Source organism: Capricornis sumatraensis, chromosome 14 (genome assembly GCF_032405125.1).
Source record: "Capricornis sumatraensis isolate serow.1 chromosome 14, serow.2, whole genome shotgun sequence".
NCBI lineage: Eukaryota > Metazoa > Chordata > Mammalia > Artiodactyla > Bovidae > Capricornis > Capricornis sumatraensis.
In genome coordinates, this window is record NC_091082.1 from 10,710,828 (window position 1) to 10,729,338 (window position 18,511).

At 57.2% G+C, this 18,511-nt stretch overlaps 1 protein-coding gene across 4 annotated transcripts in view; it reads right to left on the reverse strand.

Annotated features, from left to right (window-relative positions):
- Positions 1-18,511, reverse strand: part of PLEKHA6 (pleckstrin homology domain containing A6) — a 59,888-nt gene that overhangs the window by 18,934 nt on the left and 22,443 nt on the right. For 2 of the 4 annotated variants that reach the window (XM_068985834.1, XM_068985833.1), the window contains exons 7-14: positions 14,772-14,977; positions 12,841-13,323; positions 10,438-10,954; positions 9,885-9,971; positions 3,985-4,053; positions 2,700-2,780; positions 2,270-2,419; positions 1,433-1,528 (exon numbers count right to left, since the gene is read on the reverse strand). In XM_068985834.1, coding sequence (XP_068841935.1) covers positions 1,433-1,528; positions 2,270-2,419; positions 2,700-2,780; positions 3,985-4,053; positions 9,885-9,971; positions 10,438-10,954; positions 12,841-13,323; positions 14,772-14,977 — 1,689 coding nt within the window. Of the gene's footprint in view, positions 1-1,432; positions 1,529-2,269; positions 2,420-2,699; positions 2,781-3,984; positions 4,054-9,884; positions 9,972-10,437; positions 10,955-12,840; positions 13,324-14,771; positions 14,978-15,418; positions 15,531-18,511 lie in introns of those variants that run through there. The other 2 variants (XM_068985836.1, XM_068985835.1) reach the window with 2 other exon arrangements.

An 18,511-nucleotide genomic window follows, 5' to 3' on the forward strand; every position in this document is an offset into this window, starting at 1 on the left:
ATCCCTCCAGCACACGCCTTCCTCACAGGCAGCTTCTGTCTCTTCAGCTTCTAGAACTGCAGAAGAAGAGGGCTCTGTCATCACAGCAAAGAGCCCTCTTAAGTAAACCTGTGACCTCAGAATCAAGAGCGAGAACCTGTTCCTCTGACACCCCCACCCAGGGGCGCTCAGGGTGGTCTTGGAGTGGCCGCCCCTTTAGGTGGACACTTGGTGGTGGCCTGCTTTCCAGGGGCAAGAGCTTCGGGTTCCCTGTCTTCTTTCACAGCCAAATAGCCCTTCTGTAATGCCCGCACCCAGCTTCTGCCTAATTACCACGAATTCTACTCAGTTACAGTGTCCACGCTTTGGAAAACGACAGCTCCCTTTATTTAGCATTCCCTGCACCCCCTACCAGTCCTAGGGGCTGTGCTGAGTGCTTTGCACACACGAACTCACTGCGGCTGCACAGCACCTCTCTGAGGCAAGGATAGCAGTTGTCCCCACTTCAGAGGTGGAGAGGCTCACGCCCAAGACCATCCGTCAGTAAGCAGCATGGCCACCATCTGAATCTGGGTCTACTTGTCTCAAGAGCCAGGGCCTTGACCGCGATGCTCTCCTATCTCCCAAAATGTGCATGTTGGACTGAGGCCTTCCCCACAGGACATGGTGGCACGTGGGGCCTCTGGCCCTCACCTCACCCACCTAGACAGCTGCAAGGTTGGGTGGTAAGCTTTGTTACCAGGAGGAAAAAGGGGGAAAGCAGGGTGTTAACTGCCTCAGAGAGCCAGGGCTTCCAAAGCAAGCTAAAGGAGTGGCGCCTGGGGAGAGAGAAGACAGCGGGAGGAAAAGACAATGCCCCCAGAGTGTCCATCCTCCTGCCTCCAAGCAGGCGTTCCTGACCCGTCCCAGAAAGGAAGGCCTCTTTCTCATCTAAAAACTCACCATTGTTTACATCTGTATGTCTGTTAAAGTCTCCCACACTTCAACTTCTCTTTGTCCCTCATGATTTGACAGAACTAAAGAATATTCCCACATTATCTTCACCCCGAAACTCAGAGTCTGTTTTAAGAGGCCCTGAACTCCAAGACTTTGTACCTGATGCGAAGAACTGACTCATCTGAAAAGACCCCGATGCTGGGAAAGATTGAGGGCGGGAGGAGAAGGGGACAACAGAGGATGAGATGGTTGGATGGCATCACCGATTCGATGGACATGAGTTTGAGTAAACTCCAAGAGTTGGTGATGGACTGGGAGGCCTAGCATACTGCAGTCCATGGGGTCACAAAGAGTCGGACACAACTGAGTGATTGAACTGAACTGAACCTTGTCTTTCATTCCAGGACCACCTCCCAGTTTTAAGTCTCTGCAGTCTCTAAAGCATGAAAGGAAGATACTGTGGTCTCTCCTGGACCAAAGGAGGACAGGGGCCCCGCCTACCCGGAAGCCCCTTCACCTGGAGGTCCAAGCTGAGCTGCTCCCAGAGCTCGTCGTGCAGGGCAGAGACCTCTGCCTCCAGGCTCTCATACTCCATGGTGCTGTTGCCCAGGGCCTGCAAAGGGAGGGCTCACTGAGAAGCCACAAGTGCCAAACCGCCCCTCCTCATTCTACCTCGGGCTGGGGCACCTGGGGTCCGGCAGGTCAGGGAAGAGGACACGGAGGGATGGGAGAAGGCACAGGGCTGAGACAGTCCGATGACAGCCAAACCCTGGCCTCAGAGGAGGTGCAACTGCTCAGCCTGCTGCACACCCAAACAGGGAGGAAACAGGGTCCTCTCCGTATAGGCTGAAAGGAGCTGATCTCACTCCTACGCCCCTTCTGCTCTCCCCATGTCGGGTGACAGAGACTAAAGGAGAGCCAGAGGAGTCCACTCTCTGGAGGCCAGACACCTTCCTCCCTTTGGGCTTCAGTTTTCCGGGGCTTTGGCTGCTGCTGTCTGTGTTGGAGGGCCCGCCTGGTGCCTACTAGGAAGTAGCCAGAGCGGCATGTTGCCAATGTCGTGGTCTCCAGAGAGGGGAGAGAAGGGGTGTCCAGCAAAGCTGTTAAAGCAGCCAAGAAAGAAGTGGCCCTCGACTTCACTTTGTCATGAACAAATCCTGGTGCAGGTGTGGCTTGTGGGAAAGAAGCCAAGCTCCCTGGTGGAGACTCGATGGGATGAGGAGGCTTGCTGCCATTTTGCAAGGCAGCGTTAAGGGCTTTGTTTACGCCCCTCCGAGAGCTTGCTTTTGCCCTTGGGGAGAGCGGGACTAAGGGAGCCCAGGCTGGGAGGGGTGGCTCTCCCGAGCAGGGTTACCGTGGTCGCCTGAGACAGCTCCACCCGGATATTGATGAGCTGGTTCTGCAGCGACTCCTTCTTGTGCAGCAGTTTCTCTGGGTAGGCGGGCTGGCTTCCAAACATCTCCAGTTCCTGGTGGGTCCCCATCAAGGCACTTTCCAGACTCTCCTGAAGAAAGGCAGGGGAATGCTATGAGGAGCCCTGTTAACTCCTCGCTGGGGCTTTCGGCAGCAAGGGCTGGAGCACAGGGGTTCAGCCAGGCAGCTTAGCGGAGGTTCCCTCACACTGGCCAAGATCCCCAGAGGAGCTTCAGCAGGGCTGAGTAAGGGCAGGACAGAGGTTTGGGGAGGGACAAAGCTTCACCAGCTGAGTTAGGGTGGAGGAGCCACCTACCCTTTCTCTGGGCCAGCCCCCGTGTGCCCGCCAAGGACCACCCCACGGCTGTCACCTTCTCAGCTCGCAGCTGCTGCACCAGCCGCTCCTGCTCCCGCACCGCCTTGTTCTGCTCACACAACTTGCCCAGCAGCTTCTAGGGTCCCCAAAGGGGAAGGGAGGGAGAGAGAAGGAAGTCAAGGACATGGCCTGACAGGCATCTGGGGACTGGATGAGCGGGACTGGGCCTCTGGATACCACCCTGCCCAGGAAGCCTGGCCCTTCACCCTAATCTTGGAGGCTCCTGGGAACAGGGAGTTGTCTTCACCTTGGGGCACTCCCCAGAGACCTGCTGGGGGACGAGATGGACTTATTCTCCGAGGACGCGAGTGAGCTTGAGCAGGGAGGGGGCTGAGAGCTGAATGTCGAGTTCCTGCTCGCCCCTCCTCTTGGAGGTGCCAGTTCACAAGGGCCTGAGAAGACAACACGGCCTCGCCTCCCAGGCCTCCAGGTATGTATGGATCGGAGGGGTACGCCAGTTTCCAAACAAATCTTAGTAAAACCAGTGAACAATGTACGCTGGTCCCGAGGCCCACGGGACCCTGACCTCCCCTCCTCCTTCCAGAGTCTCCGGACGGCTGACGCTGGGGTCCCTCTGAGGTCTGGTCCTGGCCTGCACGGAGCCTGTGCCCCGCCTGCTGGGCAGACCCGCCACCCACGCAAAGCCAGCGGGAAGAGACAGGAGAGGCCAAACTTGTTTCCTGGGGAGACGTGTGCCTTCCCGTGTCCACACCTGTGTTCACGCCACTCCTCGAACACCCCCTTGGCTCCCTTCTATGGACCAAGAATCCTGTCCAATCTATCTTGTGCCCTGGGTCCTTCACTTCAAGATTGGCTCATATGCCACCTGCTCGTGTCCTGGGCCCACCAGCTAGCATGGCGCCCAGCCCTGCCCTACTGCAGGCCCCAGGACAGGCCTGCTGAGACTGGGCCTCCCGCTGCCCAGAAGCTCCCTGAGGAGGGACCAGGCCTCAGTCTTCTTTCCAGGCACCTGGGGCTACTTCCTACCAAAGTCTGCGTGCCTGAAATAAGCACGGGCCATTGCTATAGACAAGAGGGCCTCACACTCAGTGGGAAAACACACAGCCACGATGCCAGGTAGGGTGAATGGTGAGGATGAGAAGCGGCTGAGGGGGTTCGGACAGAGAGCACTGTCTCTGCAGGGAGACGGGACAGCGACCAGATGTGTGAGGGGCTAGAGGGGATGAGAGGGGGCGCAGGAAAAGCCCCCATGGGGAGAGCTAGAACGAGGGGTCTGCGGTGGGGCCAGCGGGGCGGAGGGAACAGTAAGCTGCTCTTACGTCTGTGTCTTGCTCGTTCAGCTTGTAGGTGTGGAGGCTGTCCTGGAACACTTCTGGGTACGGAGGGACCTGCAGGAACGGGAGACCGGTTACCGCGGCAGAGGCAGGGTGTTCGGGCACGGGAGAGCTGACGGCCCTGTCTTGTTCCTGCCACCGGCCACAGCCTTCCAGCTCAGGCAGCATCCACTCCAGAACCCGAGCTGAGCGGCGCTCTGCCTGCTGGAGAGCAGGGGACGGCCCGGCCGAAGCCCGTCCCAGTGGTTCTGGAGGGGCTCCAGCGCCGGGTAGCTCCCAAACGGCTCACGCGTAACAACCATGGGAACAACAGTTAAGTCTCAGCTAAGACCTGGGAGAAGGAAGGAGCATCAGAAGCATCTGAAAATGACTGCCCTAGTAGATGGCGTGCCAGTCCCAGGGACTGGGCCTAAACCGGAGGCGCCTCTCGGCCTGGCAAACGCGCCTTCCACTGGTGCCACATGCAGCAAACAGCCCCTCTGCACAACAGTGTCACCGGACGGCTCCACACCACACCCCCATGCTCCCCACCCCAGCGACTGGTAAGCAGACACCAAACGCGCGAGAGAAGTCCTCGACCCTTCGTGATCCCTCGCACGGCATGAGATGTCAGGGCTGGCTATGCTGATGGTTTGGGGAATGAGCCCGTTCACCCACGAACATGAAGAATGGAGGCGACCCCAGGAATGAAAGGAGGAGGGCCGGGCTGAGCCCAGGGGTAAGGCCTGGCGGGGGAGCGGGCTCGACCATGCACGGGCGGCGGGAATGACGCTGACGAGAGTGTGCTGCCAGGCAGAGGCCTTACTTGCATGAAGAGCTGGGTGCTGGGGGAGGAGCTCTCCACCATGCGGTTCACCACACTGATCAGAGCCTCGCTCTCACTCATCTGCGGCAGAGGGAGGAACGGTCGGCTCAGATGCAGTCCCACGCGGGGGTCTTCCCCACGCCCGCCTGGGCTCCAGGAGACAGCGGAGGGCGGACCCTCCTGGGGCCTCCAGCACCCTCTCTGCTCTCGCCCATCACTCACCCGCTGTGAATTCTGGTTCGGGACCTAGACTGAAGCTGCCCATGAGGAAAGGCCATGGCAGGCAGGCGGGAGGTCGCCGTGGCCTTGCCCGGGCCCAGGGACACCTCCCCGGGTGCCTGAGCGTTGCGGGCCTTGCCCCCCGGCCCAGCCCTCGTTTCTCACTCTGGTTTGGTCAAGGACCACGCGGGCAGTGGGAAAGGCCGATCTCCCCAAATGGGAACTAAGCGAACAACTTTAAAGAAAATGCGACCTGCTCTTTGGATGGGCCTTCACGTCGGTTAGGCACAGGCCTCTCTCCCCGAGTGCTGCCCACCTCTGCTCTAGAGTAGAGAGGACTGTAAAATTCTGTTTCCAGAGCTGGGCTGATAGCATCCATGCCGACCTGAGATGATGCCAGGGAGCAAATAAGGAGGTCAAAGCAAGCAAGCCATGTTAGAGAGACACCAGAGAAGGTGTCACCGCTCTCCCAACATGCACTCTTTATGCTCAGAGATCTTCAGGAACATGGAGGGGGAAAACTACTTCCCAAATGAAAGAGAAAGAGAGGGAGGACGGGTGAGGGGAAATGAGAGGGTGGGGGGTGCACTGGCCAAGCACACCAACCGGGAAGGCTGGCATCTCCCCTGGCTCCAGGGTGGCAGTGCCAAGTGTGGACATGTGGGGGCGTGTCCCTGGCTATGTCCCTGTGACTCGGCTGATCTGCAGGGGAAGGTGGCGGAACCCAGCGGGCGTGTGCAGAAAAGCTTCCTGGGGAGGGGACGTGAGGCAGGGGAGGGGCAGAGCTGCCCTAGGGCAGATCTTCTGGGGTCACAATTCGGGGAACCCCCACATTTTTTACCCTTGCTTCCCAGTCTGTGTTGGACCCACACATATTTCCCTCCTGCCTGGTTTGGGTGGCCGCCCAAAGGCGGCCTTGCTTCTGTACTCTGCAGGCAGGCAAGGGGCACCCTTCCAGCTCCATGCATAGGCTCAAGCGCATGTTAAAGGGCTTCCCTAGGATTTGATTTTTCTACTTTTTTAGCCCACTTGGGAGTTTTTTTCCTATAATATAAAGTGTGATTTAAAAGGCTTCTAAAAGAACAACTATAATATGAAGTTGAGTATTTGTTAAATGGTTAAAAGTCAGCAGGACATCAACCACATTTTCTGTAGGCTCTAAGCTCAATTCCTGTCTTCTCAGAGCCTGTGCACATGTGTGTGTGTGAGAATAAGACTGTGTTTGCTGTGGACAGGGAGTGCCCGTGTTGTATGCGTGTGACTGTCGGTGGCGTGTGCATGTTTACGTCTGCCGCCTACGCGGCGGGCCTGTGTCCCACGTGCGGGGTACACGCGGATGTGTACAGCACAGGCATATCGGCCAGCACATCAGGCTGAGAGGGCAGGCGAGCCCCAGGCTCTTGCTGGCCCCCCACCGGTCTCACTCCTTCCCCAACCAGGGATCTTAAACAGTAAAGGAAGCGGCGGCAGTCTGGCCCTGACGCACCCCCGCCGTGCTGTGGCTCCCCGAATGCTTTAGCCCGTGTGGACCTTGCCTCTAGGGGAGCCCCTGTGTGCCACCGTCTGTCTCTCCAAAACGTTAGAGAAATCTGGCGAGAAAGTGCCTAACCCAGTACCTTATAGTAATACACAGCACCGGGGTCAAGGGTGGTCAAGTTAATATTTTTGACTTTTGGAAGAAAATGAAAAAGTCATCATATTAGCAATCACTACCCACATCTGTGTCTGCCAGAGGGCTCTCATACGCCTTCCCACCTGGCTCTCCCAATAACTCTGAGGTATAAAGGGCGGGTCCTACAAAGTCCATCCCATGACTGAGAAAACAAAGGCCCAGAGAGACCACGTGACATTTCCAAGGTTTCAGGAAAGTGCTTGTAAACGGCACAGTTGGAACTAGAGTGTAGTGTCTGACTATATTCTGGACTCTTCTCATCATCGAAAACTGTCTTTTAAGAATATTATCCTTTATCTAGGAAGAGCTCCTCTGAAACATTATTCCTGAAGCCCCCAGCCCTCCTGCGAGGGCAGAAGCCCCCCGGAAGGGGTCCTGACACCTGTACTGCACGGGACAGCCAGCCGTGTGGATGGGCGGCAGGGAGGAAGGCCTGACCAGGAGCCCTGCCGCTCACCAGCCCACACCCCTGCAGACCCTGCTTCCCGCCAGTGCTTCCCAGCCCTGAGCTCTGGCGGGCATCAGAGACCCACCCGCACACAGCCTAGGATGCGCACCGCGCCAACAGCACGTGCTCCTTCTGGGACTAAAATGCCACGTTCTTGGGGACCGAGAGCCATCGCTGATTAAAGTGTGTGTTTCGTGTTTCCCAGCGCCCAAGGTCTCCCATGAGGCTGAGCTCACCGAGACACCGCGACCTTAGAGATAAAGTCACACGGCTTGTGACTAGAACCACCAGCAGGTACAGCCCCGTCCTCTGATACCGTGTTTGTGGTCCTCTCCGCAACGTTAAGAGCACACAGTCAATCTGATGAGGTTTGACCCCAGCTTCTTCACATGTTGGATGTCTCCTCAGCTGTAAACTGAGTCAAAAGCTCAGCGTCATATCCCGCCTCTGCTGCTCTCTGGCTGCGTGTCCTTGGCATGTTACTTGATCTCTTTGGACTCTGGTTTCACCATTATTGTTCTTTAGTTGCCAAGGTGTGTCCGACTCCTTTGTGACCCCATGGACTGTAGCCCACCAGGCTCCTCTGTCCATAGGATTCCCAGGCAAGAGTACTGGAGTGGGCTGCCACTTCCTTCTCCAGGAGATCCTCCTGACTCAGGGGTCAAACCTGCGTCTCCTGCATCGGCAGGTGGATTCTTTACCACTGAGCCACCAGGGAAGCCCTTAGTTTCATCCTATCCTGTACAAAATGGGGATAATAGCAACACCCACCTTGCAGGGCTGTTCTAAAGATTAAGTGAGTTAGGATCCGTAAAGTGCTTAAAACAGTAAGGGGCACAGAGGAAGCATCCAATTATGGTAAGTCTGCCGTTGTTATTATTACGTCATTATTCTTTCCACCACCCTAGGCTACCTCCAACTGGACCTGGTGCACACTCAGCCCCCCCATGATTTGGGGGTACAGATCTGAACATGAGTACATCCTCCTGCAAATGCCCAGCATATTGACCCCTGACCTATCTAAACCCAGTATCACAGCCTCATTAGCCCCAAAAGGCACGGCAGCCAAAGGCAAGAGCCCAGTGGTGGACCGCTTCCATCACACGGGGACACTCACTGCCTCTTCAGGATGCGCCTCTGTAACACTGGGCTGCTTAATATTCCCTCTGTCTACCGCACTGAACTCTCCGGAAAACGGAAGCTGTGCATAGAGGAGAACTTTGCAGAGGGGTTAACAAATATGCTGAACGGACATAAACTAAGAGATCGTGAGGGCAGGCCTGTGGCCCTTCATTTACAAACTGTGGGGTTTAACCACAACCCGGAACTGCGGAACAGGACAGGCTGACTTCCCAGATTCAAGCTGAACTATATCCTTAGCTTTAGGATTTAGTTTAGCTTTAGCCAAGACTCCTGTTTTAGTTCTCCTCCCTATCTCCGCAACCCTCTCCAGCAAAAATGCAAATTGCTGCCTGCTCCCTGGGGGCATTTCCATCTGGGCCGAACAAATAAGATGGTGACATTAATTATTCATGTGGCCCTTTACTATTCTCCTTTCCCCAGGAAACTCCCAGCTGTCCTAAAGGGCTTTGCAGAGAAGGCGTGTGAAGCTGCAAACCAAAATATAAGCCACTTTGTTGCGTCAACAAAGGTTGTTGAATGGATGGAAGATGAGGAGGCGAGGAGAAGCAGGCAGACGTGATGGAAGGGCAGGGGGTGGTGAGGGGCACCAGCTCTGCCTACCTGCTGATCCAAATACTCTAGGTTTCTTTGCAACTGAAGGTCTAAAAGTTCATCCTACCCGGAGCCCGAGGCCCAACAGCAACACAAGCAACAGGAACACCACAGAAGACAATAAAAGGAAGCAAAGCGGTTAGGGTTAGCTGGGCAGTGACAAAGGGGGCCTCCCTGGCCCTGCGGGGTCTGGGGAAGGGAGAGGGGCAGAGGAGGGATACCCTCCGCGGCCTGGCCCTCGCCTGGGAGACGGAGGCACCAAGGAGCCCCCCAGGCAGCACTTTCTGTCAGCTCTGCATTTTCTGGGGAAACCCACTGTTTTTGGGTGGGTGCATTTGCTCTGTGTCAAGACTACAGAGTTTGGACATACGCAGAGGAGACTCGTCAAGGGGGGGGGTCAGTCACAGGCCCTTGGGGACAGGGACTCTGCCTGTTGCTTCCAGAGGCTCTCCCAGCTCTCCAAGTGGAACATCTGTATCAAGTTCTCCAGGGGAGACGAAATTCTCAGGAGAACAAATTCCAGGAAGAGACACGAGGGGAAAGGTGAGAGGAGGTACAAGAAGACACAGTATGGACTCTTCCCCAGTCCTATCTCTCGTCTCTTTCCCCCGAAGTAACATTCCAGGTGAGGGCAAGCTCGAAGCAAGTGCGCTTAGGAGGAAGAAACCTAGATGGTCTCGCCTGTTTGGGGCGCGCAAGCCTAAGTTTTCTTCCCAGCCCGCAGCCTAAGCCAGGCCCCTCTGCATACTGGACAGCGGCTGTCCTGAGACGCAGAGGATGGGGACAGCTCACGTTTCTGGGGTTTGTCCCTGCTCCTCGGCCCTGTGTCACCGCGGAGAAGGGGTACTTAGCACCGCACTCGGTACTGACGTTAGAGTCCAGACTGGAGGGAGGAGGTATCCTGAGGCTGCCAAAGACCAGACGGTCCAGGCACCGGGCACAGAGCATCCATCCTCCCCTGGGAGGAGAGGGCCTGAGGGGAAGCAGAGTGGGAGGAAAGGACGTACCATCTTATCGTGGACCGTGGGGGATGGTGGGTAGTTGTAGGGGAACAGTCCTGCAGGGACTGGCCGCCTGTCTCCCAGGTAATCATACTGGAAGAGAAAGGGGATTGGAGAGGTGAGGCTTCAGCTGGGACATAAGCTTCCCCACCAACTGCAGCTCACAGTCAGGGATGCTGTATCCTGTCCTGGAGCAGGTTTCAAACTAACATGGACAGCGTTCACCCATTGCAATATGCTTGCAGTGGTCTGTCCAGGTCCTCGAGGTCTGAAGCAAACAGAGCCTCTCTGCCCTCTTTTACAGCATCAGGGCCTCTGGCACAGCCTGGGGAGGGGCACAGAGAGCAGTGTTCCTGTGCAGAGGCAAGGCAACTCCTCTGCGGACAGGACCGTGGGGCCAGTGGCCCCCGCCCCAGGAGCCACCTTTGGTCCCGTGGAGCCAGCTGAGGGACCCAAAGGCCCCAGACGCCCCCTGCCTCTCCATGTCTTCTTGACAGACGGCCTCAGGCTTCCGGGGGACCTCAGGGGCTGAGGAAGGTGGGGAAGGCGGGGGGCTCACCTTGGGGGAGCTGATGGATCGCCTCATCACGTAGGCGGCAGGGTCAGCATAGATGTCCTCGCTGCGAGGCGGCAGCCGCTCAAAGTGGGCCCTGGGCGAGCGGGCGGGGGAGTACAGGCGGCTGCGGCTGTAGGAGCCCTGGCCGGGCGAGCGGGGCACGGAGTGGGAGCGGGGCTGCAGGGACAGGCGGCGCAGGGAGCCGGAGGCAGCCTCCAGCTCATCGTAGAAGACGGGCTGCCGGGAGGGGCTGGGGATCCAGACGGTGCCATCAGGCCGCCCAAGGCCAGCAGGCTCCTTCCACTCGCGCAGCTGGAAGGCAGGGCCGCCTCCGTTCCGGAAGGAGTGCCGCTTGTCCTCCAGGCCCCAGGGCGGGCTGATCCGGTCATAGGCCGGCATCGAGCAGATGCTGTCCGGCCGCACCCCTGGGGGGTAGTACTGGTAATCATCAGGGTACTGGGAAGAGTAGGGGCTGTAATACTCAGGGACCCTACGGGACACAGGGTAGAACCTAGAAGGACTGAGAGAGAGAGAGGACTCTGTAAGGAAGTCAGACAAGACGGGCATGTTCCCGGCCACCTGCCCGTGCCCCAGCCGCCCCTCCCTGTCCTCCAGCCTAGGGCGGGTTCTGACTAGGTGGATGTGCCCTAGGCTGACCTTGCGTGCACACAGAGGCGTCCACTGCCCACGCACAGAGGCTTGTTTCCAGAGGTGCAAGAAGGACCAGTCCTCAAACTCCCCCCCTCAACCAGCTCCCTGAGGCCAGAAATTTCACTATTCAGAGCTTCCGTCCTTGTCTCTTTAAAATGAAATACCCTAGGAGAAACTTTAAGCCCTCCAGCCATCTCCATCTCAGCATGAACCAATTTCTCAGATCCTTTCCAGAGAGGCTGTGAGCAGAAAGAAGTGGAGTGTACCAGGCCCCTGGAGGTGGGCAACAGAGGACACACAAGGGGGCGCCTTCCCTGATTTCAGGGTCCTGTCAAAGATTCAACCAGTCGGTTCCTGGGACTCAACCCAAGCGAGGTGCTCTCCCCAGGGCAGGGCAGATCACCACAGTGAGCTGTTACCTGCAGCCCCTGGAGCTGCCCAGAGCCCCAGGGAAGGAGCGCTAACCCCACCTGCCTGGTGAACATACTCAGGTCCAATAAAGGTCTTCAAATATCCAAATATCTAATATCCAATAAATGTCTTCTATCCAAAAGACATTTAAAGATATAAAAAAAAAAATAAATAAATGTCTTCTATCCAAAATGTCAAATATCCAAAAAAGTCAAATATCAGATATCCTATAAATGTCTTCAAATGAAAGCCAGTCACTATTATCTAGTAATAGATAGTAACAGAAGTAACTAATGCTTTTGAACTGTGGTGCTGCAGAAGACTCTTGAGAGTCCCTTGGACTGCAAGGAGACCCAACCAGTCCATCCTAAAGGAGCTCAGTCCTGGGTGTTCATTGGAAGGACTGATGCTGAGGCTGAAACTCCAATACTTTGGCCACCTCATGTGAAGAGTTGACTCATTGGAAAAGACTCTGATGCTGGGAGGGATTGGCGGAAGGAGAAGGGGGCGACAGAGGATGAGATGGCTGGATGGCATCACCGACTCAATGCACAGGAGTTTGGGTGAACTCCGGGAGTTGGTGATGGACAGGGAGGCCTGGTGTGCTGCGATTCATGGGGTTGCAGAGTCGGACATGACTGAGCAACTGAACTGAAGTAAACTTGTCTAGAGGGTAGAACTAGGGCCAATGAGTGGCAACATCTTTCTTTTCCAAAAAGTGTTTATAAATAATGGCTTTCAAACAATTAGAGCCACTCAAACACAAAGCGAGCTGTCTTGGCAGTTAGTGGGTCTCGCACTGGTGGAAACACTGGATGCTGTACTGGGAAGCAGGGATGGGTGTCTAGCTGGAACCGCTTTAAAGGCCCCTCGTTGTGACTGCCTACATCTTTCCGTCCACCCAGTGCCCTGTGGGGCTTCCCTGTGGCTCAGATGGTAAAGAGTCCGCCTGCAAAGCAGGAGACCTGGGTTCCATCCCTGGGTCAGGAAGATCCCCTGGAGAAGGGAGTGGCAACCCACTCCTATACTCTTGCCTGGAAATCCCCACGGACAGAGGAGCCTGGTGGGCTACAGTCCGTGGGTCTGCAAAGAGTCGGACACGACTGAGCGACTTCACTTGCCTTTCCTCTGTTTACTCTCCTGGGCGAGGCACTGGGCGCTCTGCCCCTTTCTCTGAAGGAAGCCAGCAGACAGCATCAGGGGTAGGGGGCAACCGTGAGGCAGGAAGGACTTGGGCAGGCAGGTTTCCCCATCCAGCCTGGCTTCCGGAAGCGGAGGCTGCCTGCATATCGTGCCCCAGCCCCAGCGGGAACAGCACCCCTCCCTACCCGCCCCAGGCCGCACCTCCGAAGGTCTTCAGGAGGGGGGATCCCTCGGCGCAGGTTCACCCACTGCTGAAGCTGGTTCATGGAGCTCTTGCGCTGGGCGATTTTGTCGGGGTTGGTGCGCGGCGGGAAGCTCCGCCGGTGACCCCCGCTCTCGGAGTCCTGAGGCGGGAAGGCTGTGCTCCCCGGCCGGCTAGGGGAGCTATACTGCCAGCCGTTGGGCTGGGCGGGCCGCTCCCCACCTCCCGGGACCCTCAGGCCCTCGGGGAAAGGGCTGCCCGGCTCTGAGGCGGGTTCTGGTCCGGCGTGGACACCGTTGGCTTTCGCCAGCGGCTCGCTCTTGGCGTCGGGCCTCTCGGGCCTCCGCTCCGCCTTCTCGCAGCCTCGGCCGTCACCCTCACCGCGAGTCTTGGCCTCTGGTTCAGGCTTGGGAACGCTGTTGTGGGGGAGCGGATGGTGGTGTTTGCCGGGTGGGATGTTCTCAGAGTCTGGCTTCTCATGGCTGTGGGACGCCAAGGGCGGTGTTGTAAGTGACCCCAGCCCAGCATGGAGTTCAGGTGGGTGAAAGTGAGAAGGAGAAAAGGAATGAAAAGGATAGGCAAGAAAGCAGCGATGGAAACTGGGGCCAATGTATTCCATTCTGCTTCCTAAATCCCACCTACCGCTTTCTCTCCCTGCTCCAGTCTGGGCAACTGTAAAGCACGATCCAAGGACCCCTGTGCACGTTTGCTCGTCGTCCCCAAGGGCCGCCCTCCACTCCCTTCTGCTGACCCACCTGGAGTCGAGCCCTCAAGCTATGGCCGAGACCAACCCCACCTAGACTGGGTCTCCTCTGCAGTCTGTCCGGGACCCAGCCGCCTCACTTGGTGTACATGACATGGAGTAGAAACTGCTGATGTCCCAGCTACAGAGGCTTGTGACAGGCAAGCCTTCTCCCCTAGAGAAAGTTATTTAATGTCTACGAGTCTTGGGCTCCTCAGTGGCAGAGTGGGTAAAGACTGTGTGAGGTCAAACATGGCAGGCACACCAGGGGCCAGAGTGGCTGCCTCAGACTTCACAGGCACAGAAACCCCTTTCTCGAACAAGCTTCTCACAGGACTTTCTCTGAGAATATAAGCTTCAGGAGGTTTGAGCTTGTCAGACTTTTCCTACCTTGTTTTCCTAGCAGCCTATACACGTTGGTATTTACAGTAAATATTCGTGAAAAGAATAAGTGAACTCCTGGAAGTTCACTCCTTGCTAGAGGCAAGGACGGACTCTCCTGACAACGTTCTCTTTATACCTTCTCTAATTCAACAGTCAAGCATCCTTGCTGAGATACCGCTTGGTGAACAATTCTAAGACATGCATAAAGTCTTAGAGTCTATACTGTAAAACCTGTTTCTACTGGGTCCCTATTAAAATCTAACTTCAGAAGCAAAGTTCAACCAGAGCCAGGGGCTGAGGCTCCGGGTAATGATGGGATAAAGTGTCTCACATACTGAGCCCTTACTGCACGTCAAGCATTTTACATACACCATATTGTCCTCACAACAACTCAGAGGTAGGATTATAAAGGCTGTCTCTGAGGGTCAGAGGCCAAGTAACTTACACTCAGGTCACACAGTGGGCAAGTAGCCGAGCTGGGCTTCAAACCTGAGTCCCACAAAGGTGGTGTGCTGAACAAAATGAGCCAATGACCCTATATGGTTCCTGGCCAGGCCCTGATGGAACTGGCCTTTCTGTTGGCCTCCACTGGCTCAGAAAGAAGAGGAGGAGATGCCCAAGGAAACAGAGACTACAGCTCTGAAGTCACTTAGGCAGGCATGCTCCCGGGAGGCAAGGAGCTTGTTCACGTTTTCTCGGGATTCAAGCCCATGTGCTGGGCTCAGCAATGACGTGGGAGGGCCCTCTTCACCCCCGCTCTCTCTCTGATGGCACTACCCATACCCTGCTCCACTCTGCACTCACTTGTGACGTGAAGCCTGGGGCGGCGCCGACTTCTGGGCTGGGGGGATCTGTACTCGGGCGGCCTCCCCCATGGCCTGGATCCAGGCCTCCTGCTCCTCGGGGCTCTCGGCGCTGAAGAAGTAGGTGCGGACTCCAGCGTGCTCAGCCTGTGGGGAGAGGCAGTGCGTGGAACTGGCCCCAGCCTCGTCCACCCAGCAGACAGTCACCTGTGGGGAGAAGACACCCAGCCCGCAGGAGGGGTGGTCAGGCTGATCACTCCCCCGACCGGCAGCTCTTGGCTCCAGCTGGAGCTCAGGGCAAGCTGAAGAGGCAGACCACAGCAGTCCCAAGGGCTCTGGCTGGCCTCCGCGTGCCTGCCTGTGGCTAGCCCTCGGGACACCACCAGGCCGCCCAGTAATAGCCAGGCAGGTTTACCTACCCTACCCGAGGCGGTTATAAGCAGAAGGGACAATTACCTTGCCCGCTTCGCCCACCAAATTCAGTCTCTGATGTGAAGGTCAGTCACCCCCACGCCTGGGAGAGATGCCTCCCACCCCCAAGCATGGCCCATCCCAGCCCCAGCTCAGCCTCCGGGGAGCTGGCACCCTCCTGGGCACAGGAGCAGCATGGGCACACGGGGGCATGCAGAGACAGTCGGAGCACGCTACCTAGTTGGCGGCCGCAAGCAGGCATGGCAGGTGGGCACCCCGAAGAGAGCTCCTGTCCAGAGGAGGGGTCCTCACGTGGCCAGAAGGAGGAGAAGCATAGAACAGGTCAATCGAACACCAGAGGCAGAGACAAGAGACGGTGTGGCAGGAACGTTGAGGAGCAGGGGGCATGGGGAGCTACTGGGGCCACCCCTCCTACTCGGTGTCACCACTGGGACCACAGCACCCAGCAAGGCCCAGGCCACCACCAGGAGCCGTGGTGGAGAGCTCAGACCCGGAGAACCTCGGCGGCGGAGGGGAGAGGGCAGGGCGGCCCAGTGCTAATCCTAGCTCTGATCCTGCCCAGCTCAGCAACTGCAAACACCTTGCCATGTGGCTCTGGTCTTCACTGAGGCAGCTGTCCCATGGGTATGTCCGTGAGGAAAAGACGCTCCCAAGCTCGATTCTGAGAGCTGAGAATACTCCCCAGGTGAGAGCCACCATCTCTCAGAAAAAGCAGCCGGCTCTGTGCATCCCACTCATCACGAGAGAGCCCAGAGTGCACACTGGCCTCTGACCCCTTGAGTGAAAATCCTGGGTCTCCGGGGTTTGGGAGCAGAGAAGGTAGGGCTGTTCTGACAAGCCCCAGGGCTCTCCTAAACAGCAACGCTGGGCCCACACCCTCCGGGAGTTCCCTCAGCCAGGCTCCGCTCACCCTCAGCAGCTTCCCCGGGACAGGGTTTCCTTCCTAGGAGCCTCTGCCCAGTGGGGGAGCCTCCTGCTTCTCTCAGCACAGAGAGGGGGCTCCTTCCTCTGGATCCTGCCAGTCTCCACCATCCCGCCGGGCTGCCCAGCAGGCAGGCAGGGGCAGGGGGTTGCTGACTGTGGAGCCACTGAGGCTGTAAGGAGGTATCCGGCGGGCTGAGACTACAGCAGGGCCCCGAGTAAGGCCCCTGGGGTGGAGGACACAGGGATTCCGCAGAGGAGAACCACACTGGGGGACGAGACCGTGTGCCCTGGGCTGGTGGGAGCGGCAGCAAACAATTCACCCGCCGCGCATCCAGGGAGCGCCCCGTGTGTGCAGAGCTCTGCCCCGGACACCAGTCCCAGGGAGGGCAAAGACACGCTCTCTCCACCTGAAGAGCTGGCAGTCAAGCTGGAGGACAAAACACGCCCGTGGGGAAACAAGCAGAGAGCGAAGGCATAGGAACAGCAGCCTGTGACGGGCAAGCAGAGGGCTCGGGAAAAGACAGGATGACTGACGCGGAGCTGCACCAGCCTGGAAATACGAGAGGGGCCCGGAGAACAGGGGAGCCCACCGAGACCCCCCGGGAGGCTCAGGGCACGGCAAGGCATTCGGCCGCAGGACGGGCGGGACGGTCCCTCACTACCGGCCATCTGAGGGTGGCGCTTGCGGGTTGCAGCGGGACAAGCCTCCCATCTGTCTCTTCGCCCCTCCCTTCCCTGGGGAGGCCACTGAATGACCACAATCAGGACCTTTTGTGGGCCCCCGAGCACAGCCCTCCAGTCGGGTTTAAAGAGGCAGTGCGCTCCTCGAGGGAAGGAGGAGAGGGCTGACGGGCGCGGAGGTCCGGGTTTGCGGAGCAGGTGTGGCAGTCACTAGGGATGGTTCTCTAAGGCGACTGCCAGCGGGGGTCCTGGCTGGAGCGTGTCTGTGTGCACAGGTCTGCAGGGGAGGGTGAGACAGGCTGTCTGACTGTGTGGGTGTATGTACGTGTCTGTGTGTAGCAGGACTGTTGTTGGTTAAACAGCCTGTTCCTATTTCCCCAGCTAAAATCTGGTGCCCTGGAGCTAGACTCTTATTGATTATCCATTCTGCAGGGACCCTTGGAGACTGGAAACTAATTATGCGCCTAAACAGTCCATCGTTATTCCCCGGAGCAGCACCTGTGTATCTGCCCGCCTCTCTGGAGCCAGGTGACCAGAGTCTCTGGGGCCCCAGGAACTTGTCCGCTGCCCTCGAGCAACCTGTGGGTTTTCAGGGTCTTGGCCAGTATTTCTCAACTAGGGGAGAGAGGGCTTTGTACGAAGAAAATGCATGGTCGATATCATAATTTTATATTTGGGAAATGAAAAAGAACCTACGATCTTTGCATCACAAAGTCCAAAAAAGGCATGGAATTTTCTATCATTTCAAACAGGTCATGAATTTTTAAATGTGGAAAAACACTGGCCCAGGAAGAGACAGCTGCAGGCCTGTCTTTGATGGGTGGATCCCCCATGGGTTCTGAGCAGCAACGCTCGCTCACTGCTCAGAGCAGGCAGGTGAGGCCCGTCTCCCTGGGCCCTTACTTCTCAAATTGTGTCTCCATGAGGCTAGTGGCTTTTAATTACTGTGCCCTTTGTACGCTTGCACCCAGTTAGTTGCTCAGTTGTATCTGACTCTTTGAGACTCCATGGACTGTAGCCTGCCAGGCTCCTGTCCATGGGATTGTCCGGGCAAGGATACTGGAGTGGGTTGCCATTCTCTTCTCCAGGGCATCTTCGTGACCCCGAGATTGAACCTAGATCTGCACTGCAGGCAGATTCTTTACAGTCTGAGCCACCATGAAACTCAATTCCTAAATTTTCTCCAAAGATTTGTTTGCAGGTAGAGCACATTGTTTATGGAATCTAAAACACACAGGCCTACAAAAGCCATTTTGCAAGGTTACAAACATAGCAGGGCGCTGGGCCATGACAAGGGCTGTGAAGGGGACACGGAGCAGGTGGCAGGGTGGAAGGGCAAAGCGAAAGAGGGAAGTGAGGACCAATGACAAATTGAGGGCCTGTGGGAGCATGCTGGGCACTGAATAGGAGCTGCCATCGGAGACCCTTTAATTAAGCTAGCCTGCGGGTCTAGTTCCCTGGGCTAAAGGTGGGGAGGAAGACTTTCCAGAGCGGATCTTAAAAACCCAGGGGCCCACAGCTTCTGCCTCTGCGGCAAAGGGTTTCCTCAGTGCCAGGACGCTGGGCAGAGGGTCCGCGGACTCAGCACAGAATGAATCATCCCCCAGGAAAGACTGGTATCACTGAAGCTCATCTCTACAGGCTCCTCTGGGAGCGAAGACCAGGGGCCAGCCTCGGGTGAGCCTTGCAACAGCCTGGACTGAG